The following is a 25060-nucleotide window of genomic DNA, read 5'->3' on the forward strand; positions in this document are numbered from 1 at the left end:
ATATTTAGTAAGAATCCTGCAATCCATTAAGCTCCCTTGACTAAGTATCAGATCCGTTTGCTAAGCAAAATACGTCAAATTAACGCCAGGAGCACAGTTCCAACTATAAACAAGTGCAATTGCAAATTGCTTTTAGCGGTTAAAGCAACAAAAGCGAAAGCAATCCGCAAAAGCCGCATCTCAAAATTATGGCTGGCACTGTAGCATTGAGAGCTCTGAGGTCAACATATTATGCTTTATTAACGACGAGCATCGTAAAAATTGTAAATGGAAAATTCGACTTGGTTTACGATTATATGAAGGAGGATCAGAAGTGTCTACCATTCGATATGCGAACGCAAAATGGCGGAATGCTGTTGCAAATTGGTCGCAAACAATGCAAACAGTTAAAACCAAAATCGAAAAAATTAAATCTCCTGAATTGCAATTAAACGATTTCATGCATATATGTAAATGCATTGCATAATGCTCAATTGCCGGAATCCGCAGAGCCATGAGCCATGCGAAATGAAATTACAAAATGTAACCATCAGCAGCAACAGATCCCAGTTACCAGCAACCAGGCCAATTGCAATAACAATGAAAACACTGGCCAAACCACTGGGCCAACCCATAACAACAACTATTAAATTAATGTTGAAAACTGAAATCAATTTATTTGTAGAAAATCATGACGCATGAGGACGCAGCCGAACGGAGGGATAAGGGTAACGACGGCTCCCCACACATTATTTAATGAATAAATCAGACAGGCCAGCCAGTGTCGAGCAAAATAACCACGACAAATAACCAAAATCACACAAAATGCAATTGCAGCCGCACACAAAAGGCCAAGAATTCTTTTTAGTCGTTCTTCAAATTGTTTCCCAATCAAATGCAAACCGTTGCCTTTTTTGCCTGCCGTTTGGATTTTTTTAATTCGCTTGTCGAGAAAGTAATATTGTATAATTCTTTTGTATCAACCAATATCCATAGTTTTTCTTCTTTTAATTGATTAGTTCCATATTTTTAAATATCGACGTTTTTTTTTAATAAATAACAAGTAGGCCCGCGAAGCCCCAACATTTATTTCAATTTAACTTTTAAAAAGTACACGTGTATTATTTATTTACATTTTGTGCATATCTGTATGCAATCGAATTTTGCTAATTTACAGGTAAATTTATTTTTTCCAATGATAAATCGAGACGCAGGCATGCCAACGAGTCCCGGGAGACTTCTAGTTGGCCAATTAAATTCAAATACATAATTGATAAGCGGCTAATTTAACGGCTCAACGCACAGAGCTGAAATGGCAACAATACGGGGCAATAATGACAGGAGTAACAATATGCACGAAGGGTCGAATTAATGACAAGTAACAGGATAACGATTTCAGCACGAACTCAAACACAATGGCAGCCAGCTCAAGCCGAAACTGAAGTCCCAGTCCCACTGACATTTATAGTTTATTTGAATTGAATTTTGTTGACAGTACATAGAGTGCAAATATTCTCCATAGTTGCACGCCCGTTTTGTTTGCCTAAAAAGTTTCTATATAAGATGGTGTGTGTATGCGACGGCCTTATAAATAAGTTAAACAGTTATGCCACATTTAGTTGATTACCAAATTTATAATTTGCGCTTATCCTTGGGGAAGGATCACGTGCCACAAAAACAGACTTCTATATCGCAATTTGGCATTTGATTTGTGTTTGCCATGCGTAATTGCGTACCGGAAGTGCAGGACGTCATTAATGATGCTTCCTATGCATTGCAATGCATTTTGATGTTCGTTTATGGGTGGGTTATATTTAACAAGGCTGGCGAACGATACACTGGCGCCACCTGCACGTCAATTTTCCTTACCAACTGGCAGCTTTGGTAAAAGCTTTTAGACATACTTATCCGGCAGGTGGCGCTGGCCAAATTGTTTACCTTGAGACTTCTTTTTTCCAATTTATATTTATTTGGCTAATATTTATCGAAACTAAGAATTTTGACATAGTAATGTCACTCACTAAGCAAAACATTAATACACAGAAGAACAAAAACATCCCTTCCGCAAGAAAAAAATCAAAGTTTAATTATTTTATAATACTTTTTGTCATTTATTTCTTCATTCTCTGTTTTCTTATGCACTTTTTCTGTTCCTTCGTTCATATTATGTATTTATAATATTTTTAGTTGTTCGTCTTCCTGTTTAATGTTGAATCTTAACATGGTTTTAATTATATTATTTATGTATACCATTTACTTATAATTTCCAGTTTGTAATTAGAATAATGAGCAAGTTTATATTAATTTATAATTAATTTATGTATGCTTTGTTATTTTTCCCTTAACAGTTAGACTTTCGCAAATGTGTGTTTATTTTGACTAATGTTAAATAGTTTTTACTTCTTTCAAACTATTACGCAAAATTCTTTGTAGACTTTTGGTACAAAATAACATAAGAATTGTCTATAGGTTAAGATGTGCCATTGATGACCGTATTTAAATGTGAGATTGCTTGTGAAACAAATTTAATTTTTTAATTTTTTTTTCCAAATTGTAAGCTTTTTTGAACAATTTTGATAGTTATTTTCCGTCATTTTGTGGATCTCTGGGACATACAAAATGTATGTATGACTTACATGTGTGTACGTATTTATATGTATTCCATACTGTTTCTTTTGCATTAAACTTTTATATTTTCAAATCTCATAATGACAAATTTAATGGAACAACAATTGTACAATTTAAAAGTTGCTTTGGGTTTATTTTAGTCTAATTTTAATGTGTGTTCGACAGCAATAACAGAATTTTTACACTGATTAGACTTGATAGGATGACTTTTCTTTCAAATATCTTTTTAAGTCCTTAAATGTTTTTGTTTTTTAATATTCCATAATTGTATGCTTAGTTGTCAGTTGTTGTCTAATATGTTTATCGGTCTTAATTCAACTCTCAATCGAAAAAAAAGTATTAAAAATTAGGGTAAGCAAAGAGCGGCAAATAATAATAAATAAACTTTACGGATTTCTTATGGGAAGTGAAAGAGATGAATATTCAAGGACATTTTTTATTACATGGTATATATATGTTTTTTTTTTTGTTTTCATTTGGTTTCGGATGGCTGTATATAAATATTCCATATAGAAAGATGCTTGTATATAGGGTTTATAGAGAGCAAAAGTGTGTTCATATTTTAATAATAGGTCGTTTTGTTTTTCTTTTCTTGTGGTTTTGTTTTTAGCAAAAAGCACGATTTCCAAAAAGCAAAAATCGCATGTCAAAAATTTGATTTAATTCGTAAGTTAATAATGGTAGTTTTAATTATTTTTCTTTTGGTTTTAAATTTCATTAAGACCAATAATTTTTCGTGTTTCACAATATATTCATATTCCTTTAGAAAATTATGGACTACATATACAAACATTCGATTTCCTTATAAAAATAAACAAACATAGAAAATCTTGCAGAACATTGTTACATTATTACATATTCCAGTAGATTTCAATTTCGTTTTATTTATTATTAATTTTTTTTTTGTGTGTTTGATATGGAATTTTCGTTTTGCAAAAAGTTGAATACATAAATACTTTTATTACTTTCGAGTTGAAGTTATGCGAAGGAATTGAATGCCATTTTACAGTGGATTGATTTGTGGTGAACAGGAGTGAGTGAGAATGTAGCTGATACCGGAAGATACCGGCAGAGTGGATAAAAAAAAAGGGGGAATTGTTTTATAGCGATCTTAACTGTAAGGTTTGTGTATTGTTTTCTGCCTTCGGTGGCCTACCAGGTATTTCCATTGTCGTTTCCCACACATTCCCACCCACGCCACATAAAGTCAGTCAAGGTTCCCAGCCATGCACGCAAACAATCACTAATCATCCAATCATGCACACACTTCAGCTCATATTACGCATACGCACTGGTGTCTAGCCTTCGTACTGCAACACCATTCAATCCATCGACATTATCAACGTTTAACAAACAGCTCTTATGACTTACGACTTATAATTGATTACTCGGTTTAGGTTGTATGTTAAATTAGGTTTATTACATATTTACTATATATTAAATATTCTGCTAATATTTCTTCTAATGCTTGTATGATCCTCCCTTCCATGCTTCCCTTCCTACCGGTGCCGCCCATTAGCCTGCCCTAACTACCTACATTATCTAACCTTCTAATGGGTGTACGAATGTTTGTTTTTTTCATTTATTTTATTTTTTTTTTTTGGTTTCTCCCGCCCTCTTTTAGCTTAAAGCTAAATATGAGGCGCAGAGCGAAACTTTTGAAATTGTGTATGCTTGGTTAATGATTTTCGAGTTAAATGTTTTAGTATATATTTTCTTATATAATCGTATTTTTAGTGTAAGTTAATTAGTAGGTATTGATTTATAAATTGTTTTACTTTGTTTGGATTTCTTTTTCGTTAAGTATTTGTAATGGAAGACATTTTTTATACAAGTTTAAGACACAGAAAATATTCTTTCTTTATATTTTGTATATTTTTGTAAGTGTTTATTTGTGTTTAAAGTGAGTGAGATTGAGTGTAGGTGTGAATATGTAAGTGTTTCATGTAATTTGTTGTTTATATAGTGTTCTTTATTAGTTTGGAAAATAAATATTTCTTAATTTCAGAACTCCGATAGATATGTAAATTTCTATGTAGACCTAATAAGTTAACAAAGGAAACGTAAAGAACTCACAGTATAGTCTAAAATAATTAGAACGATTACACTAGTCGATTTGGTTTTTGCCATTCGCTTTTTTGTTATATGAATGAGGTTTGTATAAAAATGTATATAAAATAAATTATTATTCCTTCTCCACCTTCTTTTTTATTTGTTTTCTGCAAAACTAATCAAGTATTTATATAATAATTAACTTGGTTTTCTTTTGTATTCGTTTTGTTTTGTTCAAATTTGGATGTGAACCATATACATAACTGCCTACATATTTTTCTCTGGTTTTGCTTTTGTTCTTAATGTGCTTTTGTTATTTTTACATTGCTGTCGGGTATTTCAAGTCTTCCATTTGTTCAGTGAATTCGATTTAGTTTTGGTTGTAAAATATATAATACTTAATATTTGTGCGTACGCAGTTGAGTGCAAAAGTAACTCCGTTTATTTAGTATTTAAGTTGTATGATAAAAAAAACAGGAAAGAAACGAATTATTTATCGGTAGGAATTTTGCTCATTTTGAATACTTTTGATACTATTTACATAATCCGACTGATACATGTTTTACCTTCATTATTACATTTATTTAAAGATTTTTGCACTGTTTCTTTAATTTGATTCTCATATTTAATGATGAAATCAATCAATAATTGTTAAAAAAAAAAGCTCGTTCTAGAAAGCTTTGGACTAAACAATTATGTTTTAAATGCTAATCGTATTGCACAAATACATACAGAATTAATGTTTAACTATCGTTTTGTCTAATCGTCCTGCAAATTATTGTCTACAAACATAAGGATATAAACTCGATAGTTTTATCGGTATAACGTTGCTCATTTGCGAATCTTCTAATAAATATTTGATTTTTCATCTAACCACGTTAAGTGATAAGAGGTTTACTAACAGCTTTCACTTCTATCTCAAATCAACAAACTCAAACTGCGTATTTCTTTCGAAAAGAAATTCTGGTGCCCTTTAGGTCTCATCCACTTTTTGCTTTCAACACATATTTAGTGCAAACTTAATTTTCAAAACTCGTTTAGTGCTCATATCACGCATTGGCCAGCACAAAGGTCACGGTCACCATCAAAAGATGTGCCACAATTACCGATCCCGACATGTGCAGCAGAGTACTGCCACGTCCACACTGCTGTATTTCGATCTCCTCGGGATGATAGTTGATGCACTTTTTGGGGCGCCTTCGGGACTCTTGCTCCTGTCCCTGGCGTCTCGTACTGCAGGCTCCTAGAATTCCAAAAAAAAAAGGAATTTAAGAATGATTTCTTTACACAAATTCCAATTATTACCCACCGATTACGCCCGCCTCCTCCAAGGGCTCAATGTCCAGTTGCTTGGAGCCACATGGACACAAGGTGTCTACAACCAACAGGATCAGGTTGCTGTGCGGGATCTTTTGAACGCTGAAAGGACGCTCGCATCCAGACACATGACAGTTGGTTAGCTTACCCTGAAAAAGTGGAGACATTAAATTTTTTCTTTTTCTTTCTTCATTGATCTTCATTTACCTTAAGCGGATTGTTTTGACCACCCTGATTCAGGCGCTCCGGTTGAAGCATATAGAGATCCGTGCGGAGATCACAACGCCTGGCGTTGTGAGGATCTGGTGAAAATCTCGGTCCAACGTGAGGTTTATGCTGTCTAGGCGGTGGTGTCGTATATTCCTAAGAAAATTACAACCATTTTTTTGTAGATCCCATAAATTTCCCTCGTAAAGTCAATATTCTACTCACCACGTCGGCTGTGGTGAAAAATTCATCCATTTCCTGATCCACCTGCATATTGTATTCGTTTTCATTTCCGAACTCGTATTCATCAGAGTAATTATTGTCCACGAAAACAACATCCTCGTTGTCGTAGGTATACTCCTCCTGTGGCCATGCCCGCAGGGAAGCAGGCATCAGGGACAACCAGGCGGCACTCAGGGCCAAAAGGTGATTAAAGAACCAGGAGCCCAGGCGATTCGGTTTCAAAATCCCTCCTGCAGCCGTATATGGATTATCCGCATCGGAACAGACACCCTGATAATCGTTCACCGTAACTCTCTTGTATATGCGATCCTGGACCAAAGAATCCATAATGGTGCCATCGATCTGTCCAAAGAACTTGCCCGTGTGCTCCATCTCTTCGGATATGATCACAAATCCACTGTTGTCTAGAACATAGCAATCCAAATTGTCCGAAGCGCAGGTTCTCTTGCAGCCGGTCATTCCAGTGCACTAAAAGTATTAAAGTTTCAGCAAAATCCTTTTTACTTTTATACAGTAAGAGGACACTTACGGCTGAGGTGATGTTTATAAAATGCTTCGCTAAAGAATCGTGCTGAAACTGCAGACCCACAACTCCGGCTGCAGCTTTGTGACCTCGATGTTCCACAAAGATGGCATGGGAGGCGGTCACCAGAGTGGCGTTCGACTTAATGGCATAGCCCGAGCCAAAGGGTACACTGTACACAAAGCTGTCTGGTTCCACAGAATGCTGGTCAATTGCCCTCTTATACCAGGATGTGTCCATGGCTCTAACATTATCTTCGCTAAAGTGACTGTTGAAAAATTGAGTAAGAAACGATTTAGAAATTCACAAGTATTACTAAAAATAAATTTTATACTAACGGCTCGGGGGTATCCTCGGGTCGCTTTACATGGTCAATCCACCGGAGAAGACCCGATCTCGTAGCCACGAACGAAGTAGCGACCACAAACTTCTGGTATCCTTGCCTATGATTAAACATAAATATATATAAGTTTCATTGAAATCTTTAAGTTTTAAGTTATTTGGGGCCAGCGCAAGATATTTCTAAGGGATGTTCATTCAAGCCTTCTCCATGTGGCTGGTCCTCTAAAGCGATTGCATTTTTTATTCTACTCCAACTTTAACCAAATTACTCTTCGATTTACCTCTTTAGGATTGCCATCAATGTGGCGATGGGACTATAGAAATTATTATTATAAGAGTGGTGCATATCAGTTTAAATTGCATTTGTTTAAAAAAACATATTCAAATTATTTGCGGTGGGGGAAAATATTTTTGCATTATGGTTATTCAGGTGAGACAGTGCAGAGATTTAGCAAAACAGAAAAAGTGTTTGCCATTAAAGAAATAGAGTGAGGAAAATATATGCGGAGAGAAAATGGTTTTGGTGCTTTAGTAAAATGTTTAACACAAAAGTAAGAGAACATTCTTAAACTGTGAAAAAAAAATTAAATACAAAAAAATGTTTTTAAACTGTTCCTAAAACTAATAATGATAAATAACTTTCACAAGCTTATTTGAATAAACAAAAAATACACACTGCAAACAAAAATATGTGGTTCATCAAAACTAAAATTAACAAAAACAAAAGTAATCTATCATATTCCATTTAAACTTACTGCTTATCTTCCTTGCCGCTGGAGGATCCAGTCGTGTTCCTATCGAGTCCATCAGTTACCATGGCATCGCGCACCAAGCTCTGAAGGAGGGCTCGATCGCAAAAGTACGGCTCAGCCTTGCGAGATCCCTGAGAGCTTTGATGCTGCGATCCAAAGTGGCTCGATCCGGGCGCATTGCCGCCGTTGGAGCCACTGTGCATGTTGTGATGTGGCTGCGGCGACTTGGGTCGAACCTGATTGAGGAAGAGGTTTTCCGTATAAGTAATGTGGAATGCTTGGATAGCCACCATGAGAGAACCCATTCTCCCAAGTCAGATTGCTTACCGACATCCACTTCCAACCGGGGCGTCCAGCGCGAGACAGAAAATGCAATACCTGCTCCTCTGGCGATCCGAAGCTGGGCTCTTGATCGCGCGAGGAGTACTCGCCGGAGCTCTCCCTTTCCTTCTCCAAGTCACTGACGCTATTGTACTCACAATACACCCAGTCGGGATGTACGCGCCAGTTGTCTCCCTTAAAGTATTCGGTAACTGAAAAGATATATAAAAGTGTTTCAGATCGAATAAGAGAAGGGTATTTCAGGAAGAACTTACCATTGTTACGCGAATGGCGAATCTCCTGCTGGGAGACAAACTCATGGCTACCGTATTTCTCCGGGAGCACAATAGCCAGTGTAAATGGTGTATCCTCGATGGGGCCGTAGAAGTATCGATGCGTCCTGGTCGAAACCCTTTTCGAGTCATCGTAATGGTTCATCACCGTAAACTCCGTCTCCCCCTCTTTGGGTTTTATCATGTCACCGCGCATCTTATTAAAAATACATCAAATTTCATAAAATCGAAATGCAAAAGAAAATATAAAATATTTGCATTGTTACTCACCTCGTTCAAAAGGTTCTTATTAATTTCAATGGGCTCGTTATTATTGCCGAACTCCGTCTCCGGCAGTTCCAACTCCGTAATGTCGACCGAGGCGTACTTGGGCTTCAGCTGGTCGATGTACTGGTTGGCATCGCCTAAGGGACGCAAATCCGGGTGGTAGAGCACCCGTCCGTTGTTATCTACGATAAACGAATAGCCATTCGGTCCCAGCTTGTGTTGGGGGATCACCTTGCGGATTTCCTCGATGGGCACATCGGTGCCCACCACGCCCAGCAGATTGGCAACGCGCACCGAATGGTTCCGTCTATCGAAGACCGGAGTTGAAACTGTCGTCACCAGGCGCCGCTGGTACTCCGAATCGCGGCCAAGTCCTCCTGACTTACCGGCCACAAACACCGGACTCCAGTGGACCGGATGGTCCGCCTGGTACATGATCATTGGACGAGCCATAACAAGGGCATAGTCAATCACCTTACGGCGAGCCTCATCGTAATCGTTGATCTGAACGAAGAATCCCTTGTTCGAGCAGGCCATGTCGTGGAGATTACTCCTGCTTCCGGAATCGCTTCCAATCAGGTATGTAAATATTCGGACAGGCATGTGTGGCCAATTGTACTGCTTAATAACGTCCTTGTGCGACTCTGAGGTGCTTTCTGTGATTAACATGATGGCCTGATTGCACTGACTCCCAGCCCCTGATTGGTTGTACTGAAATTGGGAACTCGTTAATTTTACTATAACCACGTATATAACAAGCGTTTACCTTGTGCAGCAAACTGAAAGCATACTCCAGACCCGCCGTAAAGTTGGCCGTATCCTGTAGCTTGATGGCCTTTACCGCGGACTTGATCTCCTGGATATTGTCGGGCGTGGCCCGAACCATGCGGTCCTTGAAACACGGCACTGGGGTTTTTACCACCTCCGAGAAGGTAATGAGGTTAACGAAATCATCTTCACCGAGGGTGTCCAATATGTTAAAGGCGGTGGCCATCCCCAGGTCAAAGGACTTCTCTGTCATGCTCGATGAGGCATCCAAAAGAATCATCTGATTGGGAGAAGGCACAAGTAGTTATTTATCAAAATTGACTTTACTAAAGATAACCATATTATAAAATAAAATAAAAACACATAATGGTAGTCTCCCAATTTAGAATGTGAAAAGCACAATTAATGAAGAACTAAAAATATTAAATGGTAAATTTTTGTTCAATATATAAAATTTTAATAATAAATATAATTTTTTTTAGTTTTCGTAACATGAGCTATAGCAGCGCTAGCAGAATATATACTCACAATGTCCTTGGGCGACGAGGCGGCCTGGACGAACCAATTGTGCGTGCGGAAGTCGTGGATGAGCTTGCTGCCCTTGGAGCCCTCCGGGGGCCAGGCGGTGCCCGGGAAGCGGCGCAGAAAGCCTGTGGAGGAGCCAAAGTATTGCCACGACAATGCCGGATCTTGCTCTAAGTTGTTCTGGAACAGCGGATCCAAATGGCCGCTCCACTGCAGCGCCGACTTCACGTCCGGCTCATCCAAGTCGACGCCGTGCGGGACCAGAATCGAGCTTAGACTGAGATTGACCGGCAGGCGCTCGAAGCGCCGCATGAACCGGATGTCCATGTGGCGGGCTCCGTCCGCCAGCTTGCCATCGGCATTGTATTCGTTGATCCGCCGGGCATCGTAGTGCTGCTGTCCGCCCATCGGCGATTCCGCCTGCCCCTGGCCCTCCAGCTCCGACAGAGCAGCTTGCTCGGCGGAGTCCATCAGGCGCTGGAAAAAAACAAGAAGTTGTTTGGTTTCAGTCACTGTCATCAATCTGCTTAAATATATCCCTAGGGAATGGGGAATAGGGGCGAGTTGCAAAACTTTCCGCGCTTTATGCAATTTATTCTTTTCGCTACGACTTAAATTGCACAAAGCACTGGAGTTTGCTTGGCTTCATTTCGCCTTCTTTTTGGCAAACTTTTAGTTCGAGTTGGTTGTGTATGTGAAGTTTAATTCAAAGCGCTAAGTTATCTGCGCGGAAATACCATTCCTGCACAGTGTTCGGTAATCAGCTGAAAACTATGCCACATTTTCATATGCAAACTTCTTAAAATAATGGTGTATACCAGAGAACTGCAGCCCGCCACTCGCACTCTACGTCCACCCGATAAACACTCGGTACTCTAGGCACCCCGTTTTTTTTGACACCCTACTTGCGGCAACACAAAATACTCGAGTGTTTTACCGACGTTGTGTTTTTGTTACGAGTAAAAAAACCACCCGAGGCCTGCTGCGCAAGAGCCGTATGGGTGAGTGGACGCACAGTCAACGATCGGCCGCAGGTCATTTTTTGTATGCGGGCTGCAGTTCTCTGGTCATTTTTTGTACGCCTAAAATTTGTATGGGTGGAAGCGTGACGGGTATAAGAAATGAAGGGTAAAAGGGAATACCCAAGAAAATTTTTGTGCTCATGTCTTTGCTCTTTGATGGACTCAATGGGTGCCTCCCATTTCAAACACATAAAGTAATTGCAATTAAAGACGGCATTTGTTGATTTTTACGTTTTTTAATGTCTCAATCTAAATAATAAAAACATAGTGGGCTTAAAAAGTATCTATTAAATATAAGGACTTAATGTTGTTGGATCAGGTAGTAAGTCATCGACGTCTACCTGTTCCCCATAGATAGCGCCGATTTGTAGGAAAAACTTCACCAAATTTTTAAATCCGGCTCCGGTTACTGCAGAAAACGGCCGACAATCTTGGACAACCCATTGGGTGCATTTTTCAATAGCTACTTTCTTGTCGTTTTCCGAAACAATTTTTAATTCCGTTGGTCGTCTTAATGTTAGACAACATTTATGGCGGGATAAATTGGAGGTGTTTTTGTGTAAAAATTTGAGCACTTTCTGGCATTGCCTGCAGAACAGCCATCCGTCCAGAACAGTTTCATCTTCCTTTAAAATGTCACATAAAATGCTCCAAATAACACTTTTTCCTTTATGTTTATTGGCAACTGAGTATGTTCCATTGTTAATTTTATTTTTAACGAAATCAGCCGCTTCTGCCATTATTGTGACCTTTTCCTTTGGCTTCCAAATAATACTGAATCCTAACAAGCTAGTAATTGCATCGTAAAAAACAAAAAAGGGGCAATTAACAGCCGAGACACTGGACCAAAGACACAAGAACTCAACAATCATTATGTATGGCGCCATTTGACTCGACTACCTACGAGACCACTCGAGTATTTTTGGAAACACCCGAGTATTTTTGGAAACACCCATGTGTTTAACGGTATACCCACAAGTGTTTTTCTCACTCATCCCTTTTTAGGCACTGTGTGAGCGGCACCCGCGACGCAAAACACCGTATTGATTCGGGTGCGCACACAACGGGGTGTCTTGTCTGCATGTTCAGATTTATACTGTGTGTTTGTAAGTACCCGCGATGTGCGTGGCGAGTAGCACCCGCACACAAAATTGTAGGGTGTGAGTCGAGTGGTAAAAAAGTGCCACCCTTGCAGTTCTCTGGTGTATACTTTTGCTATAAATAAATAAATTTTTTGGAACCATCATATGCTAACTATAAATTTCATAGTGAATTTACGATCGCATACCAGGCAACCACCCAGACGAAATCCAACAAATTACTGAGATGCTGCAAAAGATTTAGCCAAGTTAAGGCACAAATTATCTTCACAGATTTAGCTTGGTGCCCACAGTATGCATTTTCATAAGACGCAAACAAGAACTTTAGCTGCAGCGAAATTAGACCCAGTGGGGGCAGATCCCTGCTCCGAAGGAGGACAAACACCTGCAGTTATAGACACCACTGGGGATGGGCCACGCCCCTGCCAATCCCACACTACCACACGGGAAAATAAGGATAGGGAATGAGAACTTCGGTGCACCTGAAGATGCTGCAGTGGCTGCCGAGCTAAGCTGCATGTGGGTGCATTGAAATAGTTCAACTACTTTTGCACAATGGGGACGCAGAGCAGGAAAATAAAATAAAAATGCTTGAGCTCTGGCGTTCTCGGGGCCATGGGAACAACCAGTCCGAGTCTGAAGAAGATTTCAATGTAAATTGGCTGCCGTTGGGCAAACGCTGGTGCCACGGGAATGTGTCAGCGGCTTAGACAAATGGCAAGGGTTGGTATTGGGGAAAGAATGCCAGATAGAACGGGGGTAGTGCCGGTTTGCTGGTGGGATAGAAAGTTGTTGCACCGAAAACTTCTTTCCAGGTGGGGAGCGCCAACTCTCAAAGTTATTTGAACATTTTCCGAGAGCTCGAATTAGTTAAGGAGTCTTAAAGTTTGCCCGAAAAGGTGTTGAGTAGCGAGCTAGTTAAGGCATTAAATAATAAACACTGCAAAATTGAGTCAATAGAAAGGAGCACAGTGGTGGTAAGTGGCAAGGAAGTTTCTATCGGATTTCGAGTCTTTGGTTGGCTGCAACCAGCTGAAAGTTGGTTTCAATGGCTAAAGGGCGGTAAAAAATAGCACAAGTTCCTTAAAAGTAGTTATTCAATTTGGCCAACTCCGATGTTGGCTGGAACTACAGGAAAAACAGTGTGATAAGAGACATAGCAAACTTTTAAAGTTGCATTCTAAATGTATTAATACTATATGATTATAAATTCTGAAAATGGTTAATAATAAAAAGCCCACCCCATTTTCGAAATCTAAAACCTGTGTACAAAGAAATCATTGCATCATGAATGGCACTCTCTAAGATGTCATTCATCTGAACCCCTCAGTTATTTGCTCCGACAAACAATGTCATACCCATGTAAATAATTGCCAACATGCGTAGTCGCTTTGTCTAATACAACTCGGGATGGAACATGGATGGAAAAGTTCAGCAGACAAAACATGACCGTGTATTATAAAATATTTGTTGTACATTTTTTCTCCAACAATATTATGCACTTATGGAAAGGTCGAGGCGATGCGACACCAAAGAAATGCCCAGGAAGGGGGCTGAAAAAAAAAAAAAAAATAGGCGTCTGTGTGGCGAAAAGGGTTGCATACATATATGGATGGATGGAATGGGTGAGACTTTGGCTTGGAGACCCGACCCTGAGCAATGCCCTCTCGCGCACGATTCTTAGTTGACACCAGCTGGCTTCCCTGTCGCTCGTCTGTGCAGCTGTCGACATCTTAACATTCAAAAGCCAACAATGACAACGCCAAAGATGGCTGCGAATGAGTATGGGTATGGGTATGGGAATGGGTCTTGGTCTGGGTCTGGGTCTGGAACGGGGTCTAGAAGACCGAGACCGAGGAGACCTGCTCAAATGTCAGCGGTGCAGTGTCTGGGTGGTGCCGGAATTAGCAAAATGCAGCCACTTGCACGCAATTTGTTCGCCAGAAGTATAAGGTCTCTGGGCGTTGGCTGGAGCAACAGCCTGAAAGTGTGCTGTGCAAAAAACTGTGCATTGACTGGCTGGGCTGGTTTGGGAAAAGACGAATACGCGTTGACCATTTGCCAAGTGAAAAGCCAGATCCAGCCGAATGATTTTTCACTCCAGTTTTTTCTTCCCTTACTGGATAATGCGAGATATGTGTTTAAGCCACCCTTCCCTTCGCTTCCCTAACCCACGACCTTATTCAGCGAATTTTTCTCCAATATATTTGCCATCTGAATGGACGTGCCAAATGTTGGAGCAATAAGTTGTGCAGCCGAAAAAGAAATTTATATTACGTTTTAATATTAGTTCACCTAAATATTTAAAGAGCGCGGTGGTGCCAGTGTCGGATGTTCTTTGAATGAAATCCCTGATTAGTATAAGTAGACCAGTGGCAAAAAAAAAAAATAAATAAACTGACTGACATCAAGTGGGTGGCACCTGTTCTGCTACCTGTCCTCTTCAAGTCGACTCTGTTCTGCTTCGGTCTGTCTGTCCTGGCCAAATCTGTTGGGTATTTTTAGCCACAAATGCGACTGGATGACTGGGCTCCGACGACACATTCACACATTCATTTGATGCTTTCTACTTAGGGGATTATAAACACTTTTTTCCCAGCCAAAGTGCAACTTAGCATTGTGGATTTCTCTCTCCACAAAGAGACACGTTCTCGAAAAGACGGACGGATATGGCCAGATCGACTCCGATATTGATGCTGATTAAGTAGATATATATACTTTATACTTTATACTATAAAACCATATTGTGCTCTTCATATAAAAACTAGTAAAGTGTCCAGCTTTTAAGCCACTTTATGCAGAGTCAGGTTAGCCACTATTGATTGTCAGGATCCGTAAATCTATCCCAAGTGCAATTACAACATTGGGTAAGTGTTAAGAAATTTTAGTACTGCCATTCTGAAGATTCTTTTCTCTCTCGTCTTTTTTTGTTGAAGGCAAATGCTTTTAGTGTAAAGACTTTTTTTGCAGCGTTGTTGCATGTTTCTATTTAAAAATCCCAAACAGCCTTCCAATATACTCAATACACATAGACATACCCACTTGCCCTCCATTTAGCAATCCATCTCTCTCGCTCTAGCTGCGCCTGCCCTCTCGCTTGCACAATGTCAACGTCAAAGTGCAAGTGGCATTATGGCAAAGAAGTCAACATCGCACAGGATGTGGGACTGGACGGGTGTGTTTGGGTAGTGGGTGGTGTGGCTAAAAGGAAAACGAACCAAACAGAGACACTGTGCAAAAAAAATTTCAGCGTTGGTATGTTGGTATGAAAGGCAAAATATGAAAATGTTTTTGTAAAGAAATAATATGTGGTGAAGAATAAAAGAGTCGATTAACATTTAAGTCGAAATAATTATATGATTATACTGTATTATATATATAAATAAATTAAAATATAATTGAATTAGTTGAAAAATAAGACAATTTAATTATTTAATGCCGAACCAAATGGTCAGCCAAGGACACCCAAGGACTTCATCACATCAATCCGGAAAATGGCCCAACTGCCAGCACTGTTCGATGAATGACGCCCAGTGCAGGGGGCGTGGCACAGCCTTTTTTCCGCCATTAAATGCAATTTTAAAGTCAATTTTAGCTTGCAAACGAATGCAAATAAATGCTGTCAGCGACAGGACGCGATTAGTGGGAGTACAGTGGGGGTGGTGGAGGAAAAAGCGAGGTCCTTAAAGGCTTCAGGTTGCAGTGGCATTGGCAGTGGCAACAGCTCAGTTAAAACGGCATTAACAGGCGTTGATAGATATCGAATTAGCAACGGCGATTGCCATTTGTTTGTCTGTGTACAAATTATTACGCATACGCCTCCGAACAAAATGGAAAATGAGATGCGTGCGTGCATGTGTGCGTACGAGTATTTGCGGCATCTGCAGTTCCCTTTATGTTTACAGGCAATTAGCATTTTAATGCCGCACCAAACAAAGGGCAACTGCAGGTGCCCAACCGAGTGATGCGATGCGATGCAATGTGATGCGGTGCGGTGCAAGGCCAATGGTGGCAATGGGGCATGGGAAAGACGAAGGGTGCACATATAGGGCTGGCATAATAACGTCGATGGAGGTTGATGCCGAACTGAAAAGCAGGGGCAGGGGCAGGGGCCTGCAGGTGCTCGGCTGGTCGCGCTCGAGTTGCTTTTCATTATTTTTCATGTTCGACATGAGCGCAAATTGTCGACGGCAGGCAAAGGGGTCCAGTGGGGTTCCAAATACTATAGCACTTAGTACGCAGATCCCAGCCAGAAACGATTTAAGTACCATAGGCTGTGCTCCCAACGAGGTGCGTCTGGGAATATCACTTTGAGTGAAATACCCAACGCCTTAACAAAGGCACATTTAAATTTGAAAGCAAGCCATTTTTAAAGTTACCAAACACCCCCCAACCCCCCCCCTCTGCTTTTAGAACAGTTTAAAAATTATAAAAGTTAAATCAAAAAATACTTTGTTAATCACGTGTGGAGAATTATATTATATATTGGTCATTTGTGCGAATTATCAATGTGAATTATCAATGAACTCAGAAAAGTAAATATTTTGAATGTTTAATAAACAAAAAAACAGATTTAAATTGTGCGTTTTGATTTTTATTGTCTATTGTAACATGTGCGGGATATAAGAATAACGTATGTATGCAAGCAAATTTGTTTAAAAAATTAGCGCGTGCCTTCAACACTCCACCTGCATTAGCACTTGTTTATCAACAAACAGTCACAGAAAATACATATAATTTATTGACATTTTGACATTTTTGCATATACTAATGAATAAAACTAGTTTTCATATAAGGGTTTTATCCACGTTGATGCTGCCGATTTACACAGTCGAGATGGCTTTGAATATTATTTACGTCGATCACCAGATTCCCATTTTTGGTATAAAATCCACCGCCACATCCTTGAGGAGCTGCTATGCAACATCCAACAATAAGGCAACCAATTAGCAGAAGTAATACGAAGGTTCGCGAATCCATTTCAATGTGTTCCGTTCGTTGTGATTAGCAAAGAGATACTGTTCACCCGTATCAGCTTTGAACCCAGAGTATATACGATTTTAATCCAATCGGGAGATTCCCAGAATCAAATGCAACGTAATACAAGGTATCAATTATAGCAGATCTCTCCGAGCTCAAAACACGTTGCTTACGGAACGGAAATCTAGTACGAATTATTCGCATTATTGAGTTAGTTGTATTAAGAGGTCTACAGAATACTGAGCTTGTCAGTCCGCTTTAAGCCAATAGTTTATAAACCGGTAAAGTGGGCATCGCCCAGAAACTACTTCCACATATCTCTAATGGAGCATAGCCAATGCAAATGTTGCATTTCTGGAAAAACAGAAATATCTGCCAAGAAATTTTTTTCTTATCCCGGTGATGATTGCAAAATTTAATCTGCCTGCACATTAAATTGTTAATTAAATTGTATTTGGGTTATTGCCTACTTTTATTTGTATTCAAATGTATTATTTAAAATTAGCAAACACATATATATGTATATTTCGTATATATAAGAACTTCTGACTGTATTCAATGTAATCAATATAATTTAATTACGGGTATACAAATACATGATCATAAGTATAAGCTCCGAGAAATGGTGACTGTTTATGATGCTGTCACGTTCGTCGTTGTTTTTCTTGTAGGTTGATTATTAATTAATGATGCTTCGTATGCGTTTTTCTTTTGGGCCAAGGGGAGAAATTTGGAAAAATCTGCGTAATTTGTGTGTGGGTGCCCGTTGTCCGAAGGAAAATTATTTTTGGACCAAATAAGCCAAAAGAAAAATCTTACAGGAAACTAATTTAATCGATATTATGACGAAATCATAAAAAAAAATGTTATAAATGCCGGCCCCTCTGATTAAAGCAGTTAATTGATAAGGCGTGGTGACTTGCGCTCTAATGTTCCCAGAACTCGTGAACAATTTCAAACACTGTGAAAGATGAAAATATTTCATTGTTGGGACCAAACAAAAACGTTTCGTTACATTTAAACATTTACATGCGTTTTTCTAATTAATTTAATATATTTTAACTGAGATATTTGCAATAGAATTGAGTGTTCATTACTAACGTTTCCCATTAGGGGCTCAGGAGGAAAGTTTCCAGCAGACGAATTGGCTGACATCGAAGACGAATGACTAAAGGCAGAGAAAGCAGCTGGAAGAAGTGCGGAGGCCCTAGGAGAGTTTCTTATAAAGAAATTTGGGGACGTACAAGGAGAAACTTTTCCGAAACAATCAATCAAAATGATTCGCTTGAAATACACTGAACAGAGTCAGTTTTTTGAAAAACCATGCCATTGACATTAAAGTGGTAAAAACGATGGTAAATGGTACAAATTATATATAAAATATAATCTGATCAAGAATATACATATAAACTTGACAACATGAGCAAAACTTTTGCTTCACAAGAAGACATAAATTTACCAGAAGAATGTATTCCGTACTCATAAATAATAATATATATATATGTCTACATTTATGCGATAAGGCTAAGATTCTTATTTCATCTCAACAATAAGAGCGCTGAACATTCTGCTTTCAGTTTATTTCTTAACGTAGACTTGAATGGATTCAATGTACGGAATTATTGCAATAGTGTCGCTCATCCTGGTCGCTGGTCAAGTCCAGGCACAGGGCCAGAACGCGGAACTTAATCAAAGTTGCGGTGCATCAAATGAGCACCAATGCGTCCCGCGTCATATGTGCAAGGTCAAAATTGAGTTTCGAATGGCAATGACATACCGCAACCTAGGATGTGTTTCAACTGCGATTTGCTGCCCCAAGAACCTAATAGTAAGCATTACAATTTATTGAGACAAAAAGAATGGAGTTCTTATAAGTTTTTTTTTTTAAATCTACGGCTAATTACACCCGTTACTTGTTGAGTTAATGAGTATACTAGATTCGTTGAAAATTATGTAATAAGGAAGTTAGTGTTCCTGATCAAGGACTTGTATTCCTTATAATCTGACTCTAAAGTGTAATTCCATCTAATTTTGAATTTATTATATCATTTATTCCAGATCAAGGAGCCTAGACTTATCATTAATGAACCGATAACTGATCCCCAGTGCGGATTTGTCAACTCGAAAGGTGTGACCTTCTCATTTAGAGAGGAGGATACGGGCTTGGCCCAGGAGGCGGAGGTACCATGGATGGTGGCCTTGCTGGATGCCAGAACCAGCAGCTATGTGGCCGGTGGCGCCCTCATCGCTCCACATGTAGTGATCACGGCCAGGCAAAGAACCGAAAACATGACCGCAAGCCAGCTTGTTGTGCGAGCTGGCGAATGGGACTTCAGCACCAAAACCGAGCAGCTTCCTTCTGTGGACGTTCCTATTCGGTCAATTGTCCGTCATCCTGGCTTCAATTTAGAGAATGGGGCCAATAATGTGGCCCTTGTGTTTCTTCGCAGATCGCTCACCAGCTCGCGCCACATAAATCCAATATGTATGCCGTCGGCTCCAAAGAATTTTGACTTTAGCCGGTGCATATTTACGGGCTGGGGAAAGAATTCCTTTGACGATCCCTCCTATATGAATGTCCTGAAAAAAATATCATTGCCGGTGGTCCAAAGGCGTACCTGTGAGCAGCAACTTCGCCTCTATTACGGAAACGATTTTGAACTGGACAACAGCTTAATGTGCGCAGGCGGTGAGCCTGGAAAAGATTCGTGCGAGGGTGACGGTGGATCCCCGCTAGCCTGCGCGATAAAAGACAATCCGCAGCGCTACGAACTGGCTGGCATTGTGAACTTCGGCGTTGACTGCGGGTTGCCTGGCGTTCCGGCTGTTTATACAAATGTGGCTAACGTAATTGAATGGATTACTTTGACAACTGTCAACATGCCGCTGCCTGAAGAGCGCGAGGAGGTTCCTTACGCAAGTCCAACACTTTCTGCAGGCCCGTATCTTAACCAGTGGAATCAACCGAACTATGAATGGCTTCCGACAGGCTATCCAAATGTTAATTCCATTCCATGGCAGCTCCAAGAAGCTAATAATGATCTTGCCAATAGTCAGTACGTTCGTTATTACCCTGTTGAAAACGTTGGGATCAACATACATTCTGCTGGTCATGGAAATGATCAACAAATTGTTAGGCCCATTCAGCAGGACATACCGAAAGACTCAGATGATTTATTTAATAGTGTATTTTCAACCACAATGGAATACAATTTCGACGCTTAAATTCGTTGTCAATTGTGTAAAAATTGTTGATTTATTAAAGAAAATGAACGGCCGAGATTTTATTCTCTGCATCTTTTCAATTGATTTTGTTATCGACTGTTCACTGTGTATTATTAACCCATCGTGGACCGTGCAAATTACCCGGATAGCAGGGGACTTCATTGACACGCAGTGGACACAGTGGAGTGCCACAAAGAGAGACAGACCGCAAGGACCGCAGAATGGGGATGTCCTCGGTGGCGTGGGCGTGGCCGGCAGTTAGTCCTTTTGCCAGGAGCGGAGCTTCCCGTCCCGTGACACTGCTGGGCACGCACACGCAGCAGCTGCGGGCACCATCAAAAACTTGGGCTTGTGGCGGGCGCACTTTAATTTCAATTTGGCGCCGACCCCTCGCAGATTCACCACCGCCAGTACCACCACCATCGCAATCAGACTGGCCCCACGGCAATTTATTGTTTTCCACTTTACGCCAGTGTCCCACTGGAGACGGTGTCCTGTCTCCGCGTGTTATTGTTTTGTTGTGTTTTTTAGTGCCGTCCTCAAATTTGAGAGTTGGGGGGCCGCCGCCATTCCCTTGAGCTTTTGAGAGATTGAGCCACTTGTCAATTGTAGTAGGCACATCCAATGAACAGGAAGTTTGGGGATGGTACAGTGAAAACAAAAATCGGCACACAATTTCTTCATTACCATATCACGTATAAGTCGTCTTTACAAGCTGTGCCATTGATTTCAAAATACAATTGTTTGAATTATGTGTATATTTATAGACATTACATTTCCCAATTGTTACGATAAATGAATTCAAATCTTAAAGACCTTCTGGGCACGCAAAAAAGCATTATCCAGTTCGTGGTATTCAAATACCCTTCAACGCTTGGACGTTGTAGGGGAGGAATCGGAGATTTTCACTTACCATGACAGCATTGCGCTTGAAATCCATAAAGTTCTTCACCTCGGCAGCCAATTCACGCAGGAGGATAATACCATCCTTGCGCTTCACTTCGATGTCGTTGTCCTTGAAGCGCTGCAAATGAAAAAACGAAATCATCAGATACACAATTCTCAGTACATTCGACGGACATAAACTATAAAAGTGATGGGCGCCGATTCGCAAAAGCAAAAAAGGGTTAAGGGGTCATAAAACTTTTGCGCTTTCTTATTGTCCAACATAAAAGGTTGATGTACCTCGGAAATGGCAATCTGAGCCTGAAATTACTTAAGTGGGCGGAGTTTCTATGGCTTCAGGCGACTCTTAAATTGATACTAAATTGATTTTAATGTATCTTATTAATTAAATAAGGTTTTCATTAGATAAAGCCAGGGTTGAGGTGCCATTTTCTTAAAAGCTTTCTAGCCTAAGAGAGGCTAACGCCGTTGGTCGTTAAAAAACCAAGTTGATTGAGTTACGAAATTGAAATAATTTTAACTAACCACTGAAATTTAATTAATTGTAATTTATAAACAAAATCAAAAATGTTAATTGTATATATTGAAATCCACGTATAACTATTCGCGACTGCGTGTATAATTCTTATTAAATTTCACATTTCATTGCACTTATCCCCATAACACTCACACAAATGGAACTTCTGCTAACTGAGGTGAGACACGCACACACATTCTAGTTTGAGATTGAAGCAGATACACGCATTTAGTGGCCAAGTTAATGGGCCCAGCATTTTGCCCTGATTTTCCTCACCAGTTACTAGAACCAACACACGCACACGAAGATGCCCATCGTCATTTCAATGATTTTTCTATTGAACGTGTTGTCATCTGCTTTAATGGAAAATTCTGATGAGTTTTCTTCTCTGTTATTTTTCCCCCTGATGAATTCCCATAATCATAATCGAAAAAGAAGCAGGCGAATGGAAAAGTAATGGGCTTGGCAGGCAAATGCATTTTATGACTTCTCCATGCATTTAAGTGGCACAAATTAGCAATTTAGAAATGGAGTTATACGGGGGCGTCGGCCACGCCCATTTCAAATTGTCACTTTTCAAACAAACTGTCAGTTAAATTATATTTCAGCTGCAACGGGAAGAGAAAGAAAAGAAGAGCGCAAAGTCCTCTGTGTGTGTTTGTGTGTCTGTACATATCCCAGGCGAATTAATTAGGAAACTTTTCTTAACTGATTCAGTGCCAGCAGCAGCAGACAAGAAACTGCTTGCCTACGAATACATATACATTCCAAAAAAAATGTAACTCAAAACAAATATAATTGTAATATTTTACAACAATTAAAAGCCCGTAAGAAACTCTCCAACTTAAGTGAAGATTATATTTTGATATCACATAATTTTTTATAACTTCCATGGTTCTTTTTTAGAACAACATGCTAGGTTTACAATACACTTCAATAACATGGTAACACACATTTTTGTAAATTATAATATAACTTTTTCTCCTTGTGTAATTGTAAATGTAAGTGTGAATGGAACACACACACTCTGCAAATACTTGTGGCCTGTGCCAAAATCCAACCATATACCATTTGTATGCTTGTGTGTGACCACAGAACTAAAAGTACAGCAGGAAGAAGTCTCTTTGAGGCATTCATTGGTGGGCCCAAGAAAATGTCACCCACAAAAATTGGGCAAAAAGACAGTATTACTGGCACAAGGAGCTTATCCCTCGCTTTGTCTTACTTGTAATGCCACTGCGCATTATAAATGCCGACTGCAATTGACTTCCATGCGGAAAGAAATAAATTTTTTAATTCATCCATAAATATCTCTTTAAGGAGTTTAACGCTGACAACCCATCCAAATTGTGGCAATTTTAAGCACTTTTCTTTGCACAAGTAATCGATCCTCCAAAGTTTTAATCGCAATGATGATTTATAGCAGTTGCAAAAACCATTAGCTAACTATTTCCAATTCAAAGCCAATGGTCGAAAAAGGAGTAGAGCATGGTTAAATCGAAAAGGCAATCCATGGGGTTCGGAAAATGCATTGAAAATTAAAAGAATGTCAAGCAAGAAGCCGATGCTTAACAAAAAAAAAAATAAAAAAACAAGAATCAATGAAGGAAAAAGTTTCTACTCCTATATGTATATCTGCGAGGCTAGCAAGATATTAGCCACGTCTGCACGGGCCACGCCCACAAAAACCTCACCCAACTTTCATACGATGGCAACATTTTATAAAGCAATTTCCACGCGAGCAACATCGAAATGCAATGCACGCCTGAAGGACACACGCGTGTATGTGTGTGTGTGGGAGAGTGTCCTGTCACGGATGCGAAGTACAGCGGAGGGGCAGCATGCGGTGGTAGCGAAAAAAAACTATATACAATATGTATACAATATGGGTAGCACTCGAAGAGCGAGAACAGCAGCAGCAGCAGCAGCAGCCATAGAAAGTTTTCATATTGCGGTTGACTCTGGAAAATGTTGCGCAAGGAGGAGCCCTCCAGCGGACCCACCGTCCTTTACGCCCAACCACCCACAGACGGGTGCGTATGCAGCTGGTGCAGAATTTTAACTGGAGCAAGGACATCCGGGGGGCCGAGCTGCGAGAGAGGAGCATTCCTGAGCTTTGGCTTCTGCTCCTGTTGAATTCCATCTTAAGTTAAGCAGCTTACGCATGCAGCAGCAGATGCAACAGCGGCGCCGGCTACCTGGACCTGAACTCTTGGCAGAACTCAGATGCAAATTTTGAACTCTTTTTGCACTGAAACAAACGACAAGCATTTCTCGCTAAACTTGATATTGCGGGAATTTCACTATAATCCAGTGAAATGTTTTTTTTTAATTGTTTGAATGTGCTTTTTTTTGCTAATCATATATTTATTATTATTGTTATCAGTTTCGGAAATTATATTCGTGCAGACGCTTCCAGTGTTTTCGTTGGTGAAAACCCCAACATAATTCCTTTTCGGTTTTAATCAGGAAAGCTGAAACTCAATTTCATTTATTTAGCTTACCAACGAATAATTAATGAACAAAACTTAAAGCATCTTGGCTTGGAGATTACTTATTTTATTTTTTAGTAATGACTTTACTTTAATAAGATCAAATATAATATTTTAATATTTTGAAAACGAAATGTATTTAATTGTGTTTTTAATTTTTACTTACAAAAGCAACATTAAATTGCTACAGAAGCTTAACTTCGTGTGCATTGTGTGTCCTAAAATAATTAAAGTTCGCATTCCCCCCAGTGCATTTGTAGCGTTGGGAATATTGACTTTTGCCTTGGCTTCCTCTTGTCTGAGTTATAATGCTCCAAAGTGCCACGACGGGCGTGAGAAAGCGGAGCAACTCTTTGGTCTAGTTTGGCATTTTGTGGCATGGTCTGGAAATGCGCTAATTAGATTTTAATGAAGATGTCGCTGTCAACCCCCCCCCCTCCTCCTCCTCCACCCTCCACCACTGAACTCCAGTTCCTAGCCCCAACGAATCCTGGGGCCCCAACCCTTCGGAATAGCGAGCAACAATGTCTCGCATCAACGCGCATGTTTCCCTGTTCACTGAAGCAGAGGTTTCTTAAACTAATTTCTCAGCACGGACATG

The 25060-nt window shown here is 39.9% G+C and overlaps 3 protein-coding genes across 10 annotated transcripts in view, besides 1 other annotated feature; 1 reads left to right on the top strand and 2 right to left on the bottom strand.

Annotated features, from left to right (window-relative positions):
- Positions 1-2056: 2056 nt before the first annotated feature.
- Positions 2057-25060, bottom strand: part of stol (stolid) — a 74090-nt gene continuing 51086 nt past the window's right edge. For 2 of the 8 annotated variants that reach the window (NM_001273538.2, NM_001299035.1), the window contains 13 exons: positions 21458-21568; positions 10221-10694; positions 9691-9972; positions 8928-9635; positions 8640-8853; positions 8371-8576; positions 8047-8279; positions 7288-7392; positions 6956-7217; positions 6409-6894; positions 6184-6339; positions 5969-6125; positions 4210-5902 (listed from right to left, as the gene is read on the bottom strand). In NM_001273538.2, coding sequence (NP_001260467.2) covers positions 5709-5902; positions 5969-6125; positions 6184-6339; positions 6409-6894; positions 6956-7217; positions 7288-7392; positions 8047-8279; positions 8371-8576; positions 8640-8853; positions 8928-9635; positions 9691-9972; positions 10221-10694; positions 21458-21568 — 3588 coding nt within the window. In that variant the 3' untranslated portion in view covers positions 4210-5708. Of the gene's footprint in view, positions 5903-5968; positions 6126-6183; positions 6340-6408; positions 6895-6955; positions 7218-7287; positions 7393-7572; positions 7606-8046; positions 8280-8370; positions 8577-8639; positions 8854-8927; positions 9636-9690; positions 9973-10220; positions 10695-21457; positions 21569-25060 lie in introns of all 8 variants that reach the window. The other 6 variants (NM_001103693.3, NM_001103694.3, NM_001201888.3 and 3 more) reach the window with 5 other exon arrangements.
- Positions 11036-12441: a mobile genetic element.
- On the bottom strand, positions 16915-17348 carry CG44141 (uncharacterized protein). Its single transcript, NM_001273539.1, has one exon. The coding sequence runs from the start codon at positions 17317-17319 to the stop codon at positions 17140-17142; it is 180 nt and encodes a 59-aa protein (NP_001260468.1). The 5' UTR covers positions 17320-17348; the 3' UTR covers positions 16915-17139.
- CG18477 (uncharacterized protein) lies at positions 18915-20627 on the top strand. The gene is made up of 2 exons (NM_135919.2): positions 18915-19147; positions 19378-20627. The coding sequence occupies exons 1-2, from the start codon at positions 18920-18922 to the stop codon at positions 20542-20544; spliced, it is 1395 nt and encodes a 464-aa protein (NP_609763.1). The 5' UTR covers positions 18915-18919; the 3' UTR covers positions 20545-20627.

This window comes from Drosophila melanogaster, chromosome 2L (assembly GCF_000001215.4).
Source record: "Drosophila melanogaster chromosome 2L".
Taxonomy (NCBI): domain Eukaryota; kingdom Metazoa; phylum Arthropoda; class Insecta; order Diptera; family Drosophilidae; genus Drosophila; species Drosophila melanogaster.